Below are 26,128 nucleotides of genomic sequence, written 5' to 3'. Positions count from 1 at the left end.
AAATAAACCACATTTATGAAAACTTAAACCAAAGCAACACAATCCTTGCACATTATATGGATAAATGTATTGAAAGGTAAATGTTCAGCCCCATGGTCTCACGTCCTGCCCACTGAAAGCCGGAGGGATCATTATATATCCACTCTCCGAAGGACCACCTCCTAAACACTGACAGGAGCAGAGAGCTTCTCTAATTGATATTGAGTGGTATGAGAGGGAGGGAATAAGTTAACAGCCATCCTCACTCAGTAAATGAGTATTAATCACTTCTGTCCATCTCTCCTGGGAGGCATGGAGAGCTGTTTGGATCCTCAGAGGCGTTACTGTCTATATTAACTGTTGAGTCAGTGGCATATAGATCTGTGCTTCCCATGAGCAGCTTTTATTTCAGAGGAAAGCTGAAGATTTTTGTCTGGTGTTTCTTGATGAAACACTCATCCTACCACCGGCTTAGTTTACACTTACCTTTCCTTTGAAGCATCTTTTCCGTGCTTCTTTATAAGAGCTTGCAACATTGGATTAAAATAGATTTAATGTGGCTTTTTTTTAACACTTTCTCTTAGATGTTAAATAGTCTTTTTTTATTGATCAGTGTTATAAAAGCTCCATTAAATCAGCTTTGTAAAACAATAAAACTTCCAAGGGGGATGGATTTTTGTTTTTTTTGTATAGGTACTGTACTTAAAAGATGTGCCTGTATCTACATTTATAGCTTTTAAAAAAAACTAAAATGCATGGTTTATACTCCCATGTTTAAATATAAACTCTTAAAGATTATATTTGAGAACACAAAAATGTAATGGTGAAATAAATGTTGCATCTTCACAGTCATCAACCTGAACTCAATATTTATGTGAAATGTAGTAAAACAGCATCATTGTCCTCCTCTGCAGCAAGACAAAATAACAAAGTTAAAGAGTCATTGCTTCAGTGATCCATGGGACTCACCATCAATCGAATGCTCTTAGTTTACTACAACAGGAGCTAAGAAACTGCCTGCAGGAAATTCACAGCTGCCCAGTGCCATTTTGAATGGGTGAGGGAGGCAGATATTGTTTTTGAAGGTCAGGTCAGGTAGACTGATTGAGGCTGGTTAAGTGGAAAGTTCAGTTTGTCCAAAGCATGCAGCTCACTGAAATATAAGCAGGTCTTAATGAACCGTACAGCAGAACCACAGTTCAGAGGTCCTGAACAATTACATTAAAGCTTTAGTGCGTAACTTTTTGATATTAATAAACGTCCGTTACATTCAAGCCATTACCAAATGAGTTGCTACAAAGCTAATTAAGACTATCGCTCCCCACAACTCTCTCTGTATTTCTCAGTATGGCTACGTTCAGACGATTGTGTCGTCGGGTGACTTTCACGCGCAGAAACTCAGGTGAAGATAACTACCTCTTCTGAAGAGTCCATGTTTTTTTTAATCCTCCATGTCCTCCTTGGCTGCTAGTAGCTGCGTAGTGGGGGAGGGGTCGGGGCTGTGCTGACGGCTTGTGTCATGTGAATGCCCCGACAGTGTTGTTGTCATTACTTTGAATTCCTCATGGGGGCAACAGAAACTACGCACTGTGGCCCTCATTGAAACGGACATACGACAGAAAACAAGCGTACGCGTAAAACCGGCGTACGTCATTTCCACGCAAAGCTCGGCATTTATCATTATGGACATGAGCGGAGGCTACGATCCAATCTCATTAGTGCAAATGAACCTGAGATATCAGGGTTTCAGTCTCCACCTCTGAAAAGTGCGCTTCTTAGCCGGGTTATGTCTCGCCATGTCGTAAATTGTAGGAGCGAGGCCTCAAAACCGTCAATATATTGGGGCGTGATATTTAAATTACGATCGTTTCCAACCGCTACATTTATCAATGTACGACCATTCTTATGCTCTGATTGGTGTGATACGAACGTTTCACGAATCACACGTGAAGCCTGTCGTAAGATGATTTCTGTGCCAGTTTCTATGTTGGGTTGATAAATGAGGGCCTATAGCTTTAAGAGGGAAGAAAACCCCTTCAGGTTGGATAACACCATCCTTTTTGTTGTATTACTATGATAATACTGTTGTCAGCCAAGGACTAAAGCATATTTTTGAGTGTAACTAAATAACCACATGATCACGGCCACTTTCTACGGTGGCCCTGAGAGGCCACAGCACGCAACAATAAGACAACACGTGCAAATAAACCACAGCATGCAGTAATAAGACAACACAGCAAATAAACCACAGCACGCAACAATAAGACAACACGTGCAAATAAACCACAGCACGCACTAATAAGACAACACATGCAAATAAACCACAGCACGCAAAATAAGACAACACGCGAATAAACCACAGCACGCCACTAATAAGACAACATCGCAAATAAACACAGCACGCGACTAATAAGACAACACGTGCAAATAAACCACAGCACGCACTAATAAGACAACACGTGCAATAAACCACAGCATGCAGCAATAAGACAACACATACGCAATAAGACAACACATGCAAATAAAAAGCAATAAAGACGCACTAATAAGACAACACGCGGTAATAAGACAACACGCACTAATAAGACAACACGCGAAAATAGAACACGCACTAAAATAAAACAACACGCATAATAAGACAACACGCAGTAAATAAGACAACAGCGCAAATGAATGACGAACAGCGCAAATAAAGCACACAGCGCATCGACACTGATAAGACAACAATGCAAATACCAACATAACGAGTGTTTCAGGGGACACTTTTAAGTGATGCACATAGTGCCTCAACCATTGGCTTTCCGGTACATAGACAGACCAAAAACAGAACAATTTTAACCATTTTTGCCATTTTATTCATAACTAAATTCACTTCTGAATACGTTTTAGGCGAGAAATGAACTCTTTAGATTTCGAATATAGGCAGTCTTGCGAAAATCGTTGCCGATTGTCAATTTGTTTCAAAGTTTTCGGAATTGAGTAGCTCCATAAAGTGACGCGACAGCCAGCTAGCGCCTGCCGGGGCCGCTAGGTCGTCGCTCAGACAGAAATTGTCAATTCAGCAACGATTTTCGCAAGACTGCCTATATTCGAAATCTAAAGAGTTCATTTCTCGCCTAAAACATATTCAGAAGTGAATTTAGTGATGAATAAAATGGCAAAAATGGTTAAAATTGTTCTGTTGTTGGTCTGTCTATGTACTGGAAAGCCAATGGTTGAGGCACATGTGCATCACTTTAAGTGTCCCCTGAAACACTCCGTGGTTGGGCATTTGCATGTGTTGTCTTATTAGTGCTGTGGTTTATTTGCACGTGTGTTTATTATTTTATTGATGCCTGGTTTATTTGCGTTGTTTTATCGGGCTGTGGTTTATTTGACGGTTGTCTTATGGGTGTGGTTTATTTGGTTGTTATTAGCGCGCTGTGGTTTATTTGCACGGTTGTTTATTAGTGCGCTGTGTGGTTTATTTGCACGTTGTCTTATTGTTGCATGCTGTGGTTTATGACGCGTCTTATTAGTGCTGTGCTTATTTGCACGTGTTGTCTTATTGTTGCATGCTGTGGTTTATTTGCACGTGTTGTCTTATTGTTGCATGCTGTGGTTTATTTGCACGTGTTGTCTTATTAGTGCGCTGTGGTTTATTTGCACGTGTTGTCTTATTGTTGCGTGCTGTGGCCTCTCAGGGCCACCGTAACTTTCTCTCATCTGACTTCCAGTTTTTTTTCTTAGTGCCCCTGTCCTCCATCGCTGCTTAGTATTAATGTTTCTGTGCGTAATTACAAGTTTGACTTCCTGCTGAGATGAGGTGATTAGGGGAATGCTTGGTGGATTCCTGCTTTAGTTGCAGAACATGATCAATTGGCTCTATACTCAGTGACTAAGCTTTTAATTATGGTCGGTGACCTCAGTTCCTTGTTTACCTCAGAGGTGCCTTCATTCCAAGGCAAGAGAGGTTTAAAAGGGAGGAATTCAGTCATTTGTGTTATCGGTTGCTTAAAGGGCTAGTTCGGATATTTTGAAGTGGGCTTGTATGAGGTACTTATCCATAGACCGTGGATTAGCTATAGTAGATGGCAGACTGAAAAGTCCACAGCAGCCCATGGTGTGTATGTCCGAGCCTGTTTTCACCGCCTCCACCTGCAGGTTATCAACTGTGTGGTTTGGAATGAAAGGGAGAAAACAGGACAGAGTAAATGGCGGATATCGCTCATATACTTTTTTGGTTTTTTTTGACGACGTAGTTAAGGCGGCAAGCGTGTGTTGTTTAGGCAGCCGCCTTAGCTGCAAAGTGCTGCAGGAAACCCTGTAAATGATTAACGATGAATCAGTTATCAGACTTTTTGTCCATTCATTTCCCATCAATTGACTAATTGTGCCAGCACGAGATATTTGAGAGTTTGAACCTAGAATAACACATTGCTTTAAAGTTAAACTAATTCTGTATATTTTTATTCTGACATTTAAATCTCTCCATCAGTAAGCACCAGCAGATAATGGTTTATTACCTCTTTTGAACTAGATAACTATAATTCATAAAGAAACTTTTTATCTGTGGGTAATGTACAATTTCTCAGCGCTGCGGCTAAGTGAGTGGACTAATTGATGTTTTCATGAAGCTGTTAGTGTCATGAAGTTTGGCTGTCTCGTCCCTGTGAACCTGAGCTGCAGTATGGAGTGCTAAACAGTAGGCCCACTGCTGTGCTGCTCTGTGCTGTGTTTGCTGATAGTCCTATCTGAGATCACACAAGTTATTACGAGGCAAGGCAGCCACTTATCAGCCAGTCGCCCACCAAACTCTGCGGCAGCAGCCCGCTAACTCCGGTCCTAAAGGGTTTCAAGTGATCGAGCTCTAACACAGCAAGAAACCCTGGTGAGAACTGGGCAAAGAGCCAGGGCTACTAATTAGCTAAAAGCTTATCCAAGAGCGCGCAAGGAGTGTCTCTCTTAATTAATAATAAGTTGATTGCTGTGCTCTAGAGGAGGAGATGTTTAAATTGACAAACAAGAAGAGAAACAGTAGTGCACTAGTACCAGATAGGGATAGACCGATTATCGGCCCATTTTTTGGCAGTTTGCAGATTATCTGTATCAGCGTTTTATTTGCCTGATAACGATAGTTAATTAAAAAGTGCGCTACTTTGGCTCCGCTACAACTCTGTGTCTGTCCCTCTGCTTCGGTTTCACTCACCACTGAGTCTGACTTAATGTCCCGCCTACAACACTATCTGACTATCTTTTTACTGTGTATTATGCTGAAAGTTTCTAATTTATTGTTATTTTTAAGTTCTGCATTTAAACAAGTTTTGTGTTGGAGTTTTTAACATTCCAAAATCCTAATTTTGACTTAAAGATTTTCATTTTGACTGTATATGCATATCTGTTCCAAATATCGGTTATCGGTTTCATTAACTACTAATAATCTGTATCAGCCTTGAAAAAACAGTATCGGTCGATCCCTAGTACCAGAACCTTGCGTTACGTTAGAGTACAATGTGTTTCCTCAGTGTTTAAACTGCAGCAGTGCCACAGCTCTCAAACATGAAGAGAAGTCCCTGACCTTCTCACTATCATCAATGAATTGCTCACGTTTAAGTGTCCAAATCGTTCTCTCCGAGGAGCGAGACTCGCCAACCTGCAGCTCTCTCTTGCTCTGTCGCACATGAGATTGATCACCTCTCACCTTTCTCTGTACCATTTTCTCCTCATTAGTTGAGTCCAAGAATCCCATCTCTTCTTCTGAAGAATCCTTCTCCACACGCAGACAATGACTCCTTGGAGCATTGAGAGTGTCTGCCAGCCTTGGATTAACAGCATTTCTTTTTTTTTGTGTTACCAGTAAGAATACAGCTGTAAGAGCCTTCTCTGGAGGGTTGTTAAGTTGAAACATTCCTCACAAGGACATTGCCACTCCCATCTAGGTAATATAAATCACAGGCTGCAAGATGGACATGCACTAGTTGTGTGGACGTGATATGTGGCTGTTGGACACCTGCTCAGTTTACTCATTTCCTATTGTGGCGTGTCAATTTTAAAGTCCATGTACAGTAATTTGCATATATAGAAATGGCTCATCCCATTGGATGGTCTGTGGGTGTTGCTGCTGGCTTGTAATGGGTGACATAGAAATGTGTGAGATGAGACTTCATCAGGGAGTCAATGTCATCTTTCAAAAGGTCTTTTTCATCTTGTCAATACATAATAAGACCGTAAAGCAAGGCACGGGCAATAATGGCTGTGAGAAGAGATGACAAGTTTAGATCAAAACCGATTGTCAGGCTGATGTATGTTTCCTTTGTATGTGTTACTGGTTTCCATTTGTGCTAGTCGCTGAGTAATGTATTTGAAAATGGCTTACATCTATTTAGTGACTTGGGAGACCATACTGAATTTGCTAAATAAATAATAAAGTACTAGATTATTTTTCCTTGGTCCTTCAAAAGCAGTCAAGGTGGTCAAAGCTAATATGCTCTCATTTCATGGCTGCACAGTGCTTCAGCATTGAGATTCATAGCTACTATAGGTGCAATGAGTGCAATAAAATTGTCACAGGCGGACGTGATTTGCCCACCTCGTGTTGCGTGATGCAACGGAGAGTCGGTGACAAATGAGCACATTATGAAAAGCTTTATTCTAGAGGCTTTGTTCTTAGTGTTCAGCTCCTCTCTACCATCTGATTGACTTTCAATTTCTTTGAAAAATAAGGGGTTAGTTCCTGTGTCTTAAGTAAGATTAATGAGTCCACTGCCGCTAATTACCATAAAGTGAAATGTGGGCAGGAAAAAAAGAAATGTTACGCTTTCAGATTTAGAAATTTGGAGGGATTCAACATCATTTACAGTAGTTATTAACCCATCATTTACATTGAACTGGGGGCTTACCAATACGACCAGCCCAGCTGTCCTTTCTTACAGGCTCTCTTGCAGCATCATAATTTTGGCTAAACTTGCAAAAAGGTGCTTAAGGTAATGTAGTAGTGCCCAAACCACCCTGAGGCACTCTTAATTAAAAGCCCCATGCCTGTTTCCTTTCTGTACAGCCTGCAAGTGATGGTGTCAGACAGGAGGAAAGCTCCCATTCTCTTGTCCTCCTGTCCTTTTTTTCTCCATCGTGTACAGCAGGCAGACAGATGGCTGTGCTCAGGGGACAGACCAGAGTTTGACGGTGAAAGAAGACAAAGGAAGCAGAAGGAGCAGACAGATGAATTGTAGTGATGGTTCTTTCACACATTAAAGATGTTTTCTGGGAGAAAGAAGAGAGTAATGCAGAAACATAGCCTTCAATTGGAGAATGTTTCATGGCCTATATCTTGTGACTTTTCTCACATATCTGTGAAGAGCTGCAACAATTGGACTATTTTAATAATGGATTCATCATTTCAGTCAGTTTCAGCTTCTCAAATGTGAGAATTTGCTGCTCTTCAGTGTCATTTTTAAAAAATAATTTTGTTTTGTTTTTTTACAGTAAACTGTATATCTTTAGGTTTTGGACTTTTGGTCCGACAAAGCACGCAAACTACATCATCATGGTTTTGGAGAAGTTGGCAGATTAATAATCGTTATTTCCAGCACTACAGCCGTGTGTCTGTCATTGAAGGCTGGTCTGTTGCCCAGCTATTTGACCTCTCTGTATAAGGAGGGTTGACGTCTGAGTGGGAAGGAATGCGACTTGCAGAGCTTTCCCCTGGAGCCAGAGATTACATTGGCTGTGAGCCAAAGATGCATTAAATATCGAACGCTTTAGAGCGCTTAAATCTTTACTATGATATAAGTGTATGGACGGTGTTAAACAAGGCTGAGGATTGTAACTGTGTTTGTTCAAATTCAGGATATATTCCTCTGTTGTGGGTTGTGACGCTTCCCCTTTTACTGGCTCCAAGATCCCCTCTCCTTCATTCATGTCCCATTTAAAAAAAAAAAAAAAGGAAAAAAACAATGATGGAAGTTCACGACCTGCATAATTTAATTTTCATTTAGAATCTGCATCCGGTCTTCCTTTTTGTTTTTGGACAAATAAAAGCTGATTTTGACCCCCTTCTCCCTCTTCATAATAATAATTTTACCAAAATAATGGTAAAAAAAAAAAACTGGTTAAATATCTTCTTCTTTGTCCTCTTTTTTGTTTAGCCAACAACAGAATTATGCACCACAGCCTACATCTAACACCAAACCTCCATTCTGTCCCATTATTTTCTCCATCATCCATTAAAGGCAGCAGGGAGCTCTCTCTCTTTCTCTCTCTCTCTCTCTCTCTCTCTCTCTCTCTCTCTCTCTCTCTCTCTCTCTCTCTGTTATGCATCACATCCAGTCTCCCAAAGTGTATAAAAAAGCGTATGCTATAGAGTCATTTTCTGGTACCTTCTAAATGTCACCCTGTGTTTAAAGGACAGCTTGATGATGAAAGTTGAGGAGCTGGCTCCTGGCCATCGCAGGGCTATGACTAACTCCTGGTGTCACAGGGCTGATTGAATGTGTGTGGAGGTGAGATGGCTTACTGGGCCACATGAGTGTCAGCCGACTGTATGCCACGCGCAGAGGTCTCCTTTTTAGCTTCGCTCATGCTAGTTGCCAGAGAGGCATCTCCAGAAATCGATTGGAGATGCGATGCGGCAGCAGGAGGTGGAGACACAGGGGGGTGCTTCTCTATCTTCACCTAGCTCCAATGACTTTGTCAGGCCATGAAATGTTCCAGAGTTGTTTTTTTACGCCTCATGTTTCTGGGACAAACAGCTGGAGGGCACTTCTACACTGGGAGAATGAACTTTATTCACATTACCTTCCCTTTCTGAAGCAGTAGATGTAATTTTCCATGTCAGTATTGATGCCACATTGGAATGTAGTATAAACCAGGTTCAATTTTATTTATATTGTCAAATCCTAACAAAATTTATCTCAGGACACTTTACAGATAGAGTAGGTCTAGACCACACTGTATATATAATTAACAGAGATCCAATAATTCCCACCAAGAGCAAGCATTTGGTGCGAAAAAGCGGCAAGGAAATACTTTCTTTTAACAGGCAGACCCGGGCTTTTAGTGTGCGCCCATCGGAAGGTAGTCTGAGAGAAAGAGAGATAAAGATAAAGAAATATAGGTACGCCAAATTAAGTTTTGGACCACATTTCGAGCACAAAGGCAATCCGAAATCCTTTTTAAGGATACAAACCATTTAACAAGAAATCAAAGATAATGTAGTTAAAATCAAAGATATATATATATATATATATATATATATATATAAAAAGAGTATTTGTAGTGACATTCTTTGTCCACTGTCTCCATGGCTGTGCAATGTGTAAATAATTAGGAAATAAATAGAAAAAGAAAAGAAGAAGAAGAAGAAATGTCTAAAGCTAAAGCAACATGCTTGTGCTCCTGCTACAGTCCTCATTCAGTATCCGGATAACTTGAGGATTAAAAACTTTTCTGCATTCTCTGTGTTGGCACTCAGGCCAATGCCACTGCATCCTGAACTATTGCACCTTGTCAACATTGATGTCTTTTCGAAAAAGAATAGAGACATTGCTGTCATTCAAGGGTATATGTCTTTGTTTCCCAGTGGTAGAATAATAAAGAGGACATTTTTGAATGAATGAGTTGTTGGAAGAGAGGATTAAATGTGTTTGGATTAGGGAGGGGCTGAATAAAAGGATCATTTCGGGGTTTGCCCCCAAGCTGACCCAGAACTGTTACCACTCATAGTTACACTGCAGCTAGGCTCTGCCTTTTTTGCATGCATGGAGGGTGGAGTTTGGCATTGGACAAGAACGTAATGATGCAGTTCATGGAAAGCAGCAAAACATGAAGATGGTATAAACCCAGCACATGTTGAAGTATAGTCATACATCTATATGGTCATACATCACCATGACGTCATGTCCCGCTAACACAAATATCACTACCAGGCAGTTGATTTATATTACGGAGGTATGTGAAATCAGCGAACTTGTTTATTTCTATTGTCATTTTCAGCCGTTACTTTACTGTTGAAAGATGCATAGTTAAAGGTGCTCTAAGCGATATTGGGTGATGTTACTTCTTGTTGACGTTCAAAGTATTGTCAAACAAAACTGAGGCTAGCTTGCCCCTCCCTCCTCCTCATCCCGTACCCTCCCCCCCTCCCTTCCGTGCTTCCGCGCACTAACCCCCAAACCCCACCCCAAAATCCTTCTTGTCGGTTATTGGCTGGAACGCTGGAACACTGTTTACATTTCGTGGTGCAGGTTGGCGCAGTTTGTTTTTTGTTGCCGTTTGTGGAGCCTGGGCTGTCTACAGAGACCGCGTTTTTTTACAGTGTGTTCAGGGGACAGGCAGCTAGCAGATAGTGAGGAGATGTTTGCTGTATGTGACAAAAAAAATTTGTAGCCTGAAAAAACGCGTGACATCGCTAAGAGAACCTTTAAACACGGAGGTGTGACCTATCTGATGTTTCTGCTGTGCGGATTTTCTGTACTATTTTGCTTTGCTAGCATCTTTGATAAACCAAGCGTTACGAACAGCGACATCTCACCTCCGCTTGGAGTAACTGCTAGTTTGGGTGGTGTCATTTTCTTTAGGCCCAACAGGTAAATCACTGTAGTTCTCCAACCTAATGTTAGTGAAAGTGTTCAAATATATGAAAGCATCAAACATGCATTTTAGATGAATGAGATGAGAGTGTACCCAGTTGTTCCTTGTTCCAGTTTGCTCAGCGCCGTTAAATTGTAACTGCAGGCATTTTCTACCCAGAAGTTATTGTAAACAAACATTGTGATTGGGTCTATACTCTCTCAGTCAACAGTAGGATTGTTTTCTTCTTTGCAATGAATTTACTTTTACAGTGTTCTTAATTCCATCTCCTCTGTTCTTTTCACAGCGTTCACCATGATGATCATCTTGGCTCTTATCCGCATTGGCAAAGGCACCGGCGAGGGCCGCCCACCAGTCGCCTCCTTCTCTGGGGTGCCCAACCTGTTTGGGGTGTGCGTCTACTCCTTCATGTGTCAACACTCCCTGCCCTCGCTGGTGACGCCCATCTCTGACAAGAAACGTGTGGGCACCCTGGTGTTGGCGGACTATACCCTGATCCTGGGTTTCTACGTGCTCCTCTCATTCACCGCCATCTTCTGCTTCGACAGCTCGCTGCTGCACGACATGTACACCCTGAACTTCACGGACAACTGCAACGTGTTAGATATTCCATTCCTGCGCTACTTTCTGGGCCTGTTCCCAGTTTTCACCATCAGCACCAACTTCCCCATCATCGCCGTCACACTTCGCAACAACTGGAAGACCCTGTTCCACCGGGACGGAGGCACCTACCCATGGGTGGTGGACCGCGTTGTGTTTCCCCTCATTACCCTGGTGCCCCCAATCGTGGTGGCCTTCTGCACCCACAACTTGGAGTCCCTGGTGGGCATTACAGGATCCTATGCTGGCACAGGGATCCAGTACATTGTCCCAGCCTGCCTTGTGTATTTATCTCGACGCCATCTGGAGCCTGTGGTGGGCAGGGATGCCATCAACAAGCACCGGTCTCCCTTCCGCCACGCCTTTTGGGTGTGGTTTGTTTTGGCTTGGGCCGGCTCCTGCCTCATATTCGTCACAGCCAACATCATCCTGACTGACACCAAGACATGAGAACTCACTGTTCCACGAACTTCCTAAAAAAAAAAAAAAAAAAAAAAAAAAGCATATCTGTTTGGCCAGTCTCTTTGTTCCTGTACAAGAGGCCTTACTTGCTGCTGGTTGGACAGTGTCCCTTTTTATGGGACTTTTGTTGCATATATTAAATGTAATTAAGAGTAATTTATGAAATTTCTTAAAAGGGACCAAATGTCAAGTGTTTTTGTTCCATCAACAAAAGCTGGAACAGTGCATGACAACAAAGAAAGGGAATTGAAAATGGTCATTTATTAAAAGGATGTTTTGTTCACAAACACCTGATAGTTTGAGGTTTGCACAAGGACTTGCACAAAAACAACTTTACAAAAAATATATATCTTAAAAGTTCAGTGGGCTTGAGGTCATAAGAAGAGTCGTACAAAATTGCTTCTCAGTTCCGGAAAGTTACAAACATTATCAGAAACAAGTCTCATTTCTGAAGCTGGAAAGTTTTGGGGCAGGGGCTGTCAGACGTTGTTCGACGTCCTCTATCCTCTGTACCATCAGGGCAGAATGTTCCAATAAAGATATATTAAAGCAATTGAAAGAGCAGCGCAGTGAAAAGAAAAAGAGCCTGTCACATTGATTCTCATGTTCCGTTGCTAAACTGCTTGGCGTCTACACAGGTTGATAATGAAATTGGAACAGAAACCAACCGACGAAGACAAACGAACGAATCAGGCTTGATCATTCTTTCACGGCTTGACGTGTAGCCATTCCTCAGCCGCCGCTGCCTCCGATCTCCTCGTCCTTTTGTGAACAATGAAGCTCCTTCAGTGACAGATCCACTGATAGATAGGCCTCCAGAAGGAGCTCCATCTCGGTTTATCACCAGGCGCTTACACCTGAGGTTCATGCACAGGACATGTCTCCTGTCTTTTACTGCTCAACACCCATTCATGACGCTGTCCGCCTCATACTGTATCTATCCGACAACCCAACACCTTACAGGATAATAGTAATTTACAGTGCTTCAGCTGGAGCTATGGGAAAAGTAGCCAAAAGGGAAGGGTAGTGGGCCAAATGTGACGACAGAGCTTCACACTACCCGCTGTTCAACAAGTCAGCCCAACCATATAACGATATAGGTTTATTGTATTCCTACCCTCTAAAACGACCCATATGGGCGTTTGATAAATTTGCACCCCTACAGGTGGCAGGAAATATGACCTTACATCCACACACCTTGTTCTCTGTTGTTGTTCACACAAAAGAAATATCATATTTAACCTAGATATGATCTGGAATTGTGGTATGAAATGTTGTGATATGGTGAGAATGTTTATATTTCTTTGTCTTAATGGTTATATGGTGAAACAGCATTTATGAGCAGAATTTGATAGTTGACACAACCTAATAACCAAAATAATCATAACCAAAACAAATATTTTACAACAAGATGCAAACACATTTTCTCATTGAGGGAACTTTTAGCATTGGAGTTCTTCAGAGTAGGCTGTCCATAAGAGACACCATTTTAAAAAGAATGGTCAAAAGTAAAGCAGCTGACGCTGAAACATTCAGACTCAAACTCCAAAAACACTGGACACTACATATCCCATAATGCAGTCATCTTTTCCTCAGGTCAAATATGGTCAATATTCATCATGACCATTGTCCAGCTCTGCTTGGAAAGCATTTCTTCTCTTTTTGTCCCTTTTTTAAATAGATACATTGAAGCTCTTATCACAAATTGGATCTTTAGGTTTATTGTGGTTCATTGATTCATTCACATTTGGTGCGAAATGTCACTACAGGTGTGGCCCATTAAAATGCAATATTATGGTGTACAGTGGCTTGTGGAGCGGTTAGATAGGCAGTGCAGCTTTTTCATCAACTGCTTTAAAGCGGTTTAAATTGAAAGGTAATGTGCTGCAACTGTAAGATTTCTTCTCATGCATTGTAGCGTTTTTGTAGCACCGTTGAAGGTTGTCGAGGTGTTGTGGGCTTTACGGTCACCATGCCACCTCGGTCTTCACCAAACTGCAGCCAGAATTTGCAGCTGAGTCAGCTGGACCAAATATGGACTCGACCGGTTCTCACAGCTTATTACAAAACAATGCAGAGCTTCTGTCTGTACCTGTCAGCTTTTGTCTAATCTGGGTGGAGTCTGTAACAGTACCTGCATGCACAGATCCATAAAACTTTAATCTTGTATGTCATTTGTATGTTTACGTTCCCACTTTTGTGCCGTTTGCGTTCTGATGTTACAGGTCTTTTTTTTTTTCTCCTCTTAACCTGAAGTGGAACATTTGAATGAAAATTACAAACACTTTAACTTTCATAGATTTGATAATTCAGTCTCAAGACAAAGATATGACTGTATGGGCCCTATCTTGCACCCGGCGCAGCGCAAAGCCCGACGCAAGTGTCTTTGCTAGTTTAAGACCGATGCAGTTGTCAATTTCCCGTCCAGCGCCCACGTCGTTTAAATAGCAAATGCACCTGTGCCCATCTGTGCGCCCATGGGTGTGCTGGTCTTACGGGGAGGTGTGTTCAGGTGAATTCTTGGCGTATTGCTATCTTGAGGCAGCGGAAAGTGATCGCGCCATTAACCAACAAAAACCTGGTCTAAAGTCAATAACGCAGCATTTCATTGTTATTTTAACAGTGAATTAGTAAAATGTGCCTGGGCTCGTGCACAGCGCGCACACTATGCTTGTTACACACACAGGGAAGCGCAGCAGCACACAAACATGCAAAAGATTACAAATAAAAATATTACGGTGCAAATCCACCATCATAATAGCAATGCGCCAAGGTACAAACGTGCCTGGCTTTTAAAGGGAATGGGAGATGACACTCTGATTGGTTTATTGCATGTTACGCCCAAAGCACATCTATGAATTAACGAAGACACTAAGTACAACCCTTTTGACCCATGCACCCGGCGTACGGACCCTTTATTCTGCCGTCAAACTAGCAAAAGTGGATTTGGACACGCCCTAAACACACCTGTGCCAGGCGCTTTATGTTGTGCGCTTAGATCTTTCAAATAGGGCCCTATGTGTGTGTTTGTGCTTCGGCACAAATATGATGTTGAAGATATTGAATATGTGAAATGTGGTTCTGATGACTCTTGTTTGGAGTTGTGAATTGTGCCTTTTTATGGGCTTTCATTTTTTGCCCTAAACTTCTCGACTGCTGTTTTTTCTCAGCTTGCCAGACAAACATGCATGTAAGCCATTTCATCAAACTGACAATCACTGTGTCCCCAAAATACTTTATAATCCTTGTTTTTCTTGTCTTTTGTACTTTTCGTTGTTGTTGCCCTTGAGTTTACAGTATTTTCACATTTTTTCTTTGTTTTATTGTATTTGTTTACAATAATTTGGCCAGCCTGTGATTATGTCATTAATATGGATGTTTACCGCTTTAATTGATGCCCTGTTTCATTTTTATCTTACAAAGAAAATAAAGGCTTTTTATTTATATGAACCTCAGTTACTTAAGGGAAATTGGGTTTTCTCACAACCTGGGTCTTTTGTAGTTTTTGTCCTCATGCCCATCATTTATAAGAGTCACTGGCTTCAGTGTGGAGAATTTGGACGCAAGGACGCTGCTAGACACAATGGAACTAAAGCCTTTAAATCAGTTTAACAAGTCCAGTTACCTGCTAATCGGAATTACTTATGTGGAAGGGTAAACTTATTTTTAGTATTTATGAGCTCATTTATGAACTTAATATTTCCTTTACTATGTAATTACATTGCCATACTATATGGCCAAATGTTTGGGGACACCCCTGCCCACATACAGTGTACTTTTGGCCTGGGTCTATTGTTCCTGGTTAGGTTTCAAAAAGGGGAACATAACAAACGAGCGTTACAGGGTGCGGCGTCTGTTGGGCGGACTGTTGGCAACGGTTGGAAAGTGGAGTGAGCCTTTATCCAAGTGTGACTACAGCGCTGGACAAATGCCTGGACTGAGGTGGAACTGTCCTCCGGTTCCTGCTCAGGGGAAGAGCGATGGCTGGTAACCCCGGGGCGGGAGCATTGGAAAGCCGGTGGCTGAACTGGGAAGGGGGTGGGCATACTCGATCCACAGGAGTTGCTTAGACCAGGAAGAGGGGTTGGAACAATTGTCATGTCATTCAGGTACACAAAAAAAGAATTGTTGAGCAGATCCCAGAGAACATCATTCACTAACCCTTGAAAGACTGCAGGGGCATTGATGAGACCTAATGTCATACCAACTAAATACTACACTATAATATAATGTCCACTAGGAGTATTACAGGCTAAACAAACACAACTATTTACAAAAACATGAGGTGTGGTGAGTAATGGCATCAGTAGTGAATGGAGTTTATGGAGGAGTGAAGCAGCGAAAAAAGGCAAAGCAAACGTAAACCAGGAGAGATGTGGAGCCTAGGAAAGAGCGACAGACAACGAGACAGGACTGATAGTTAGAGGGTGAACATCCCACCCCTCTTCACTTGCTTCCCTTCCGCGAATCTTAGTCAGTCCCACCAAGGAATGACATTACTGATTTTGATAGTAATGTTAAAGAGAAACCCTGCTCCAGCGGGAGATGATGATGGCCGACTAATTTCAGAAGCCAAGGAGTCCTTGTTGTACTTTCCCATTGCCTCGGTCTCAAGAGCAGATATGGAAAAGAGTCGGCCTCTAGAAGGAGAAGTAATGGAACTGTGTCCACAGTAATTAGACATGTAAATGTCCATGTACATACACGAAAATTCACACGTAGATTCTTAGATGTAAATTAATTATATTTGCACTTCGGGGGCGATCGCTCAGGAAAAGCACCGCGGAAGACAGGAAACTGCGTCAGACCGATGTCCGAACATGGACACGGTTACATTACCTGGGAGGAGGCCAATAGCACAGTCATGCGGGCGATGCGGCAGCATCGAAGTGGCCAAGGCCTTGATTATCTCCTCAGCCATAGAAACCCCAAAATGATGGGAACTTGATTACTTGACATGTTAATTTGAAAAGGAGTAGATTGATGTGTAACTTAGTAATGTTCCGTTCTGTGCCGAGGCTTCGAAGCGCGTGTCGAGAAATCCCGGAAGTTTTCCCGTGAAGCGCGAATCGAGGCTTGTATCGTTTTGGACAAATGACGTCATCGATGACATCCGAAGCTTCGCTGACTGTCCATACCACATGATTGGTTTATGAAGAGGTTCCAATCTACACGGTTTTATTATACATCCATGATCAACACGAGCACATTCACTGCCCTCTGCCTGGTTAAACCATTGCCACCTTCCAGTTTTAGAATAGCCTACTAATATTGCCCCTCCTGCTATTATATGATGACCAAAAGGATCGATTTACACGTTTGACAGACGCATTCCTCTCAAGAAAATACACAAATATTCATATAAATGGATTACGTGGAAAATTATTTTTAATTCTTTACTGGTGCATAATTCAGTCAAAAACTGTCTCTGTCAAAGATCACATAGATCATCTGTATTTACACTCTTTGACCAACAGGTGGTATTGTGAGCAAATAAGGCCTCGAGAAATGAACCCTTTTGCAAACCACTTTGCTGGAATGAGGCTTCATCTCGCCGTCACTAACTGTCCCGAGGACTCTCGTCTTTTTCTTGTGTTGCCTGGTCTGGCGCTCACTTCCCCCTGACCATGCACACTCCTGTTACTCCCCAGACCTGCCCTCCTTGAACCATCCACCAGATTCCGTTGGACTCTCTTGCCAGCCTTCTCACATGAAATCTTCCCCCCCCCACCTGCACACCTGTTCCCACTTCCCTCATCAGCCCTGCAGTCACCTGACCTCCTGCTCATGCACCTGCTCACCTGCTCTCACTTCCCTCATCAGTGACTCATACTACATATACCAGTCCACTTCCTTTGTTCCTCGTCAGTTCATCATTGCTCTTTAGACTTCTAATACCTGCCTTCCCCTTGTCTCTTTGCCTGTAAGACTTTTTATTAATAAATCATTGAACTGCACCAGTTCAATGATTTATTAATTAATTGTCTGCCTGTCCTCGTCTGGATTTGGGTCCTACCCCTGCTGCTTGCTCTCTGTGACACAGTGACTGCGACTCTGAAGAGGATCTAGAGATGTGGCATGAATGGGCTGCCCCAGAACCTCCCTTCCAATTCCCAGCTGAGAGGCAAGGGTCCCAAAGGCTGGTGTCTGCACCGGAGTCAATAAGGACTGAAACAGTGTGGTTACCTTACCCTGCGGTTCCCCAGTCCGCTGCTCTGCCTTTGAGAAGAGACACCAACTATGCCTCCCAGGACCTCTCTGTGGGAAAGGGAGAAGGTTAGAGCTCAAAGGTGAGGAAACACTGCATGAGGAATGGTTGGCAGGAACCAGGAGAACCAGAATAACGTTCTGGAGGAGATGCATCCAATGATGGTGGAGTCTGGGCCGGAGGGTTGGGAGCAGCGGCAGTAACTGGGCTCTGTGTCGCAGTGTAGAAACCGAGGAGATGTTCCAGGAGAGACGGACAGCCATCAAGATGTTCCCGGAGAGACGGACGACCATCGAAATGTTCCCGGAGAGACGGACAGCCATCGCCTGCATAATCTCTGCAATAAAGGTAAACTGCTGATCATGATATTAAATCATGCCTGGGTCGGTGGCTCTGTCTGAGATAATTCAGAGCCAGCAGGGTTCATGATGGCCAGATTGTACTGTAATGCTAACTGATTCTGGCAGACTTGAACCCAAAAGCATGACAATGACACAATCAGTTTTTAAGGAAAGTTCAGTTTACTTGAACAGTTCAGGCAGGGTCAAAACGGTGAGATCAGTCACACAGGTTAACAATCCTAAAGAGGGGTAGGCAGAATCCAAGGTCCAGAAAACACGGAGGACAGGCAAGTTAGTGATGAAGCAAAACCACAAACAATGGTGGAATTCATGACCCAAATCAGCCTCGGGAGTCTGGATTCATTAGCGTTATTCAAGACAGTCGCATATATGTACATACATGTTTGGCCAGGTGGGCTTAAATTTTTTTTTTTGGGATTCTGTATTGTGGTGGGTGTTTGGTTTGTTAACATTAGTGGACTCCAGTTCTAAGCTAACCTTAGCTAGATTTGCATACATACGCTGTATGGGAGCTGAAGAAAGGCAAGGCGCTCGGGAGCATGCGTAAATGTCATCCTTTGGATTTTCCCAGAAAAGTGGTCCTGCCAAGTCCTGGCCTGTGTTTCACTATCCTGGTTCATTTTCTTTTTTTTTTTTTTTTTTTTTTTTTAAGAAACTGACTAACAGGACTGAAACCATTAGCGTCTTCAGCTGAGGAAGTGTAATACTCTCAAAGTGGTTGAGATGAGTAAAAACCTGTCAGAGTTGACCAGAGTTCTGTCGTCACAGCGGGACAACCAGCTCTGAAGAGCACAACCACTCTGTTTCCAAGCTGCTTGTTTTGAGAAACCAATCCACTTCTTTCCTGGTGCCAATACAAATGTGAAACTCGCTGCTGGTAATTGAAAGCATGAATCAGCAGTGGCTTTTCTGTGACTTTAGCCATATCACATTCTTGTATTCAGTCCTACACAATTTCACAGACTCACGGTTGGCAGTATTTGTTTCTGCTCTCCAGGTAATTGCCATCTTTTTTTTGTTTTTTTGTTTTTTTAATACCGCCGTTCACCTCAATCTTCCCTGAAGCACCTCAGTAGTTTGTACTGACATACGACATCCCTGTTTTTTATTATCAAACCAAACCTCCCCTTCTGAATTTCCCTCTCAGCAGGGCTGCTCCACTGTAATTTGATTTAGCCTCTGCCCTTTTATGTATGTGGGGGGTGGCTGCATGTTTGGAGGCAGAGCTACTGTGTAATTGGAAATGCAAACTTGGCATGGGTTAATTAATTCAGTGTGTTTAATTGCTGCATAGTTTATACAGTGCACTTACTGGCTGCTGTTTGTTGGCACATATAGAAATCTCCTGAGGTTACATTTTGGATTTTTCTTTTTTCTTTTTTTTTTTACACTCCCTTGCTCCACGAAAATTTAAAGGTGCCCTGCCACACATATTTCATTACTTTGTGGTAATGTCTGAAGTTCTACCATGGACTCTGTAACTTTTTTTTTTTTGTGGAAAAAATGCCTTGGTTACCTTGTTTCAAGCCATTCTAGCGTGGTATAGAAAGCCTGCAGGAAGACACAGCTCGATTTCTGCCAGTTCTCATTAATATTCCACCAGCTAAGCTGATTGGCTAACAGCTAGCCAATGAGAGCCTGGCTGTCAGAATCCTTTACCCAGCCCAACTGGGCGAGCTAATGAATGGTAATGAGCTCAGGCAATATGATGTCAGACTGACCAGCTTTTGTAATTGGCCTGATTTCTCTGCTTATTTCTTTTCAGTGGCTAGAGCTGACAGAGGAGGTAGCAGTTCATTTTCACATTCACAACATAACCCAAACACATATGGACCTAACATATTTCAGAGAATGAAAAAGCTGCACAATCAGATAGATATGCTCTTTTCTTCACGGAAGCAGCAACTAGATGAGATTATCTGCAGAATTGAACTCTGTAGCTTGTACCCTGTGTTGTCTTTGTTAGGTTCTGATATCTCTGTATATTTGATGAATTTTGCATTTTCTTTAGAAAGGTTTCGCCTTTTTAATGTATCCTACGATTGTCTGTGTGTGTGTGTGTGTGTGTGTGTGTGTGTGTGTGTGTGTGTGTGTGTGTGTGTGTGTGTGTGTGTGTGTGTGTGTGTGTGTGTGTGTGTGTGTGTGTGTGTGTGTGTGTGTGTGTGTGTGTGTGTTGGCAGTAACTTTAGATTAATGTTGTAATTCTATGTCATACTTAAAATGTGTGATGGAGTGGTGCTGCAGTTGGAGAAAGAAAGCCAACCCGAGCCTTGTGAGGTAGGACTAATGATGCAGTCAGACAGGACTTTGCTTCCCAATCACTTCTATTTGAAACGGGCTGTGTCACTACCCTATCCCCTGACCAATGGGCTATCCCAACCTAAGCATTCATGGTCCATGCCTAATCTCAACCATCTTTGCACATGTGTGACTAATCGGGTTTCACGTAGAGAGATACCGTGGTCTTATTGTTGCCAGTTTGCTGCTACTGCTTTCAAAAGCTCCATTTTTAAGTGTGGATGGCGTGATGGCAGTCCCATTTCCCCCACCCCCCACCCGCACTGAAAAGACAAGGTTTCATCCTGGCGGTCGTCCCTTTTACTGAAAGTCTGTAGAGCCGGTTGGATGGTCGGACAACTACTCCCAAGTTTGTCCTTGAGTGAAGACCATACACACACACACACACACACACACACACACACACACACACACACACACACACACACACACACACACACACAGTACCATCTGCAGTCGCATCCATTCTGGCCCACAGCTTTTTTTTACTAGATTTATTTACTCTGGCTGGTTCAGGTGCTGCTGTGAGACCTGCTCTCCCCCACAGGTGAGCCCCGGCGGTGCAGACTATTACGACTCTATCAGCCGGCTTTATTAAGTGTCTGCAGCGGCACACAGGACACCGTGGTTGCTGCAGACCGGAGTCACTGAAGGAGGGAAATCAGACACAGCATCCTGTCGCAAGGCCGCTCACTAGCAGGTCGCCTGTTTCCTCCGCCTGCTGTCGTGCCGTACAGCCATCGGAGCTGAAAGGTTGTGTTCACCTTGTCTCTCTAACGAGAGTCATTTCAGGCTGTGGCAGTAAACACAGTGGCTACAAGATAAGACATGAATGCATTAAAGCAATGCCAGGAGCTTGTTTGCTGAATGTTGGCAGTAGTGGTTAAGTACCCGAAAGGGTGAGATCGCAAAGCGGCATTAAAAGTAGCAATCTTCCTCATCTGCCAACTCCCTTTGTTACTTTCCAACATCATTCACATTTAATATTTCCCCTGCCTGAGGTTTTAAGCACATTTGGAACTCATTACCAGCCAGGTGTAGTCTCATCTTGTAATGACAGATGGCTTTCTTCTTTATTCCCGACAGATGCTTCCCTTTTTTTTAATGACTTCTTTTTTTTTTTTTCTTTCCTCCCTCATGCCTCGCCACTGTGAGGTTCATTAGCACAAAAAGGGCTTAGAAGAATTCTTGGGGAGAGATTAGGGTCACAGTATTTTAGGGATGGTAGCCAAGCCCTGACGGAGGTGCTCTGACAGCCTGATCATCATGCAGGACAGAGGTAAGTGGTCTAGGAGACAAACTCTGAGAACATTTCCACTTCCAATTTAAAACCATACTCTTTTTGGACAGAGGGGACTTCATTGTTTCTGGTTCAGTCCTAACTCCATGCAGGTCTACTGTGGAGGAGAGTTTAGTAGTTAGCGATTAGTCTGGATCAACGGAAGTACATTTCCAGGATAATTGCCGGACATCCAGCCCGCCTCACCTTCCGCTCTCTGCATGTTGCTGCTCCGTTCGCTTTGGGAAACCTCAACAAACTCAGCAAGCTACACGCTGAAAAAGTCAAGTTTTGAAGAACATTTGGATTGTGCAAAAAGGCAGGCGTGCTTGGTTCTTTGGGAAATGATTGTAAAGATTTACCAATAATATGTTTACGGCATTCACTATCTAACTGCGATGTTTTGGGACAGATTTGGCTGGGTTCACAAAATACACACGGCGACACACTGATTTGAGCAAATGACGTTTAACCATGTATCCAGCTAATTCAAATAGTTCATGTTACTGTATTGTGTGAGCAGTTCTTTATTTAATATTGTGTGTGTGTGACGTTTTGTTTTGCGGGATGCAAATGTTTCACCGAAACAAGTTCCTTCTTCAAAGAGCCCCCACCGCTGCATCTGGAGCGTAGTGCCACCAAGACTACTGTGATTGTTTTTTCTTCAATACCAGAATGTATGGGTGTTGTAGCCAGACATTACTCCACAGTGCTGTGGAGATAAGTCTGGGGATGTCAGACTAAACAACGAATAATTATTCATTGTGCCTGGTTCCCTGCTTTTTTTTTATTTTATTTAAATTTTTAATCCTCTACCAACATCCGCTCACTTACACCACTGCTTTCCTCATCTCGTTCCTCACTTTAATTAACACAATATTGTTTTTGTAAATTGGGTGTTTTGTGTCTCTCCCCCTTTATTTGCCATGGCCTGTGTGTAGTTAGATAATTTAGTCACGGTTGTCAGAAGTCCCCTTAGGTTCCGGGAAATTGTGATGACTGTTTTTAACGGCTTTTTATAGTCAAAACCTAAAAAAATGAATTGATTAATTAAAGTAATGTCATCTTTCATTAGTTGCTGCCATTCTTGTGTAAGGTCAGTGGAAAGAAAAGAGAAGAGCGGAGCCATGTTTGTAGTTGTGTTACTGAAACTTGTCAGGAACGCTGTCTTTGCGCAAATATTTGATTCTAAGTAAACCACAGACGTCTGTGAGATCACGAACACACCTTTTCAATATGTTGCTAAAAAAACAATCCTTGCCTTGCATAGTTGACGCCAAGTGGCAAACCTATCGCCAGAAAACAACCTCAATATCCCAAATTTTTGCGAATGTTAACATGACATTTTCTTTTAAACCTCTAATTTGGAAATTTTTTGAATTGTCACTTAAAACAATAGGTGCGCATGGTAACTATATGGTTAAAGGGACTATTTTGATTTTTGAAGTGGGGTTGTGAGGTTTTTATCCATAGTCGGTGTATTACCTCCCAGTTTGGAGAAGCAGGCTGGAGTTCTATGCTCTCCTCAAAGCCACATCATTTTACCTCGCAGAACAGGAGTTGTTGGACTAGCTCTGCCTCGATCGGTTAGTTTGTGCTATTGTGTGACTTTGGTGTTTTAAAGATTGGGTTATTTCGGTTTTATAAAGTCACGCAAATACGCAAACAAACTAACCGATCAAGGCAGAGGTAATCCAACAACTCCTGTTCTGCGAGGTAAAATGACGTGGCTTTGAAGAGAGCATCGAACTTCTGCCTGCTCCTCCAAACTGGAAGCGAGCCATCGGCTTAAAAATCTAATCTACTATAGGTAGTAATACACGGACTATGGATAAAAAAACCTCTTACAACCAAAAATCAAAATGGTCCCTTAAACCATATAGTTACCATGCACACCTATTGTAGAAAGTGACAATTAAAAAAAAAAAAAAAAAACTCCTGTGTTATGCGAAGTAAAATGATTATTTTTGTCAAAGGAGTCAGAGTTTGAAGAGAGCATAGCTAACGGCTTCAGTTCCCCGTCGCAAAGTGCTGTTTGACGACAAGGTAAAGGGGTGAAAATTAGGGCTGCACAATTAATCGAATTTTAATCACGATTTTGGCTTCCCACGATCAAATTTGCGTGATCGAGCGATATTTAAAATGCGTCATTCCCTTCATAGAACAGTTTTTGCAAAGCCAATCTAGCGCTCCATAAACCACTGTCTGATCACATGTCTCCATGAGCAAATCAGAGCTGTTCCCTGCCTGCACCGCGCAGCTTAGTTTCTAGATGTAGACAGTCACAGAGGACAGAGTAACGTGAGGAAAATTCCACAACAGGTAGCAGTCGGTCATCATAAGCCGGTCACAATGTTTACCAGTTTACCAGTAAACGCAACGTTTTGTCCCGTCTGTGTTGTTTTTCAGACAACAGCAGTGACCAGTGCTAGTTTGTGTCTTTTAGCTCATAGCTTTAGCAGCAGACTGTTGGACGTCCCGCTGTTGGAATCCTACAGTGAAATACAGACACACTACACTGTTTAGCAGTCAGCTACTGTGGCTAACGGTAGGCTAATGTTACCTGCAGTGTAACGTGTTATTAGTGTTTACTAGCGTGACATTCAGCGATGTTTATGTTGCCTCTAACGTGGGTTTCGGAGCATCAGAGCGCAACGCAGACATGTAAGTGGCAGTGTAATGAGCCACAGAAATCAGTGTAGCTATTTCGTCTGGTAGATACCAGGCATACCAGGCACCACATGCGCCGTTAACGTGAACAGAAAATTGCGTTGCCTGTATCTTTCACGGTAAACATGCATGTGTGGAAAGCTGTCGCACAACAGCTGAAATGGCATACTCCTTCACAGTATGCTTCAATAAAGGAGGAATGTAGCACAATATGGATGTATTAGTAGGAATGTAGCACAATATGGATGTTAAAGCAGTTATAATTATATAATTATGTGATAATAAAATTTAGTTTTGGCTAAAATCAACAAATAATCGTGATAATTAATCGTGATCTCAATATTGATCAAAATAATCGTGATTATCATTTTGGCCATAATCGTGCAGCCCTAGTGAAAATATTCTAAATATTGCGCACACTTAAACGTTTTTAGGTGGGTTTCTTTTTTAGGTGTCTAAAATACGTTTTAGTATCTGACGTTAGCTGAGCACTTGAGTGAATGATCTGTACCCGTATGACACTATGTATTCTTTTTATTTTGACTTTGGAAATAGTTTTCTTGCTCACTTCCACCATGTCTCCCATTCACTGTTCTTCTCTCCTCTTCCTCTCTGTATTGACAGAAGCTGTAGTTGAATATTCTGCTAGTGTCGCGTCTGCTAAGAGTGTCAGTGCATGATTTATAACTGTTGCACAAAACGTGCAGACGAGCACAAGCAGCCACTAACATGTTTACATTCAGGAGGCGTTGGTCTTTGACCCCATCAACCCAGCAGTCATTCATGACTACACGTTTTCCATCTCAGACCAATATCAGTTTGCAGGCTTTTTATGTATTTCATCATTTATTTAATATTAACTGATTTATTTGTAGCCCTTAAGGAGACTAGAAGTACTTTCTTTTGTATCTAAGTCACTTGATGGTCTAAATGCTGCTCTAGAGGCTTTTTCATCCTGAGGGAAACAATAATCCCTGCATCCTTGTACTTTTTTTTTTTTTTTTTTTGGAAGGATTGCCATCCAGTGGGGAGGCATGTTTATGGTAAATACTTTCACTTTAGCATCAGCATCGGTTTCCAAAAAGCCATATTTGTCTAATCCTAATCCGCTCAGTATAATGTCTTTGCACCTTTAGGATCAATTTTAGCTCCGAAGCTAAATGACCACAACAAATGTCTAACAATATGTGACAAAATGCAGGGGAAGCGTGCTTCAGAGAACTATTTACAGCTTATTTCTTTGTTCATATCTGTGTGAGAATAAACATTTCTCTCTGGGCGAAATGACTTTACAGCAGATGGAAAAGGAATACAAGATCTGCCTTGTATAAATGTGAATGACGTCCATTTTCTTATTCATGCATTGTCGGCAAGCAAAAAGGAGGAAGGATTCAAACTGTATGTTTCAAGTTACATTCATATTTATGTGTAACGTTAAGTGACAATTGGGAACAACAATGTTTGAAATTGGAAACCGGAAGTGGCGAATCTGGCACATATTTTAACGGAAGTACGTAGTCATTGCATATAGCCTGTTGTGATTTCCATTGGATCAGAATACTGTCAGTTGGCTCCTGTTCTGCCAATTTTCCCAGCCCTTGTCACATGACCAATTATGGTTTCCATGACGACTAGCCAAAATTCTGATACCATCGAACCAGCACTGGAAAATGTGTATTGTTTTCGGATATACAATCTGTTTAA

At 42.3% G+C, this 26,128-nt stretch overlaps 1 protein-coding gene across 2 annotated transcripts in view; it reads left to right on the top strand.

Moving 5' to 3' along the window:
• Positions 1-12,166, top strand: part of tmem104 (transmembrane protein 104) — a 68,219-nt gene extending 56,053 nt beyond the window's left edge. For both annotated transcript variants that reach the window (XM_039824702.1, XM_039824703.1), the window contains exon 10: positions 10,832-12,166. In XM_039824702.1, coding sequence (XP_039680636.1) covers positions 10,832-11,595 — 764 coding nt within the window. In that variant the 3' untranslated portion in view covers positions 11,596-12,166. The remainder of the gene's footprint in view (positions 1-10,831) is intronic.
• The last annotated feature ends 13,962 nt before the right edge of the window (positions 12,167-26,128 follow it).

Source organism: Perca fluviatilis, chromosome 15 (genome assembly GCF_010015445.1).
Source record: "Perca fluviatilis chromosome 15, GENO_Pfluv_1.0, whole genome shotgun sequence".
Lineage (NCBI taxonomy): Eukaryota > Metazoa > Chordata > Actinopteri > Perciformes > Percidae > Perca > Perca fluviatilis.
This window is presented reverse-complemented; position numbering and strand designations above follow the sequence as displayed.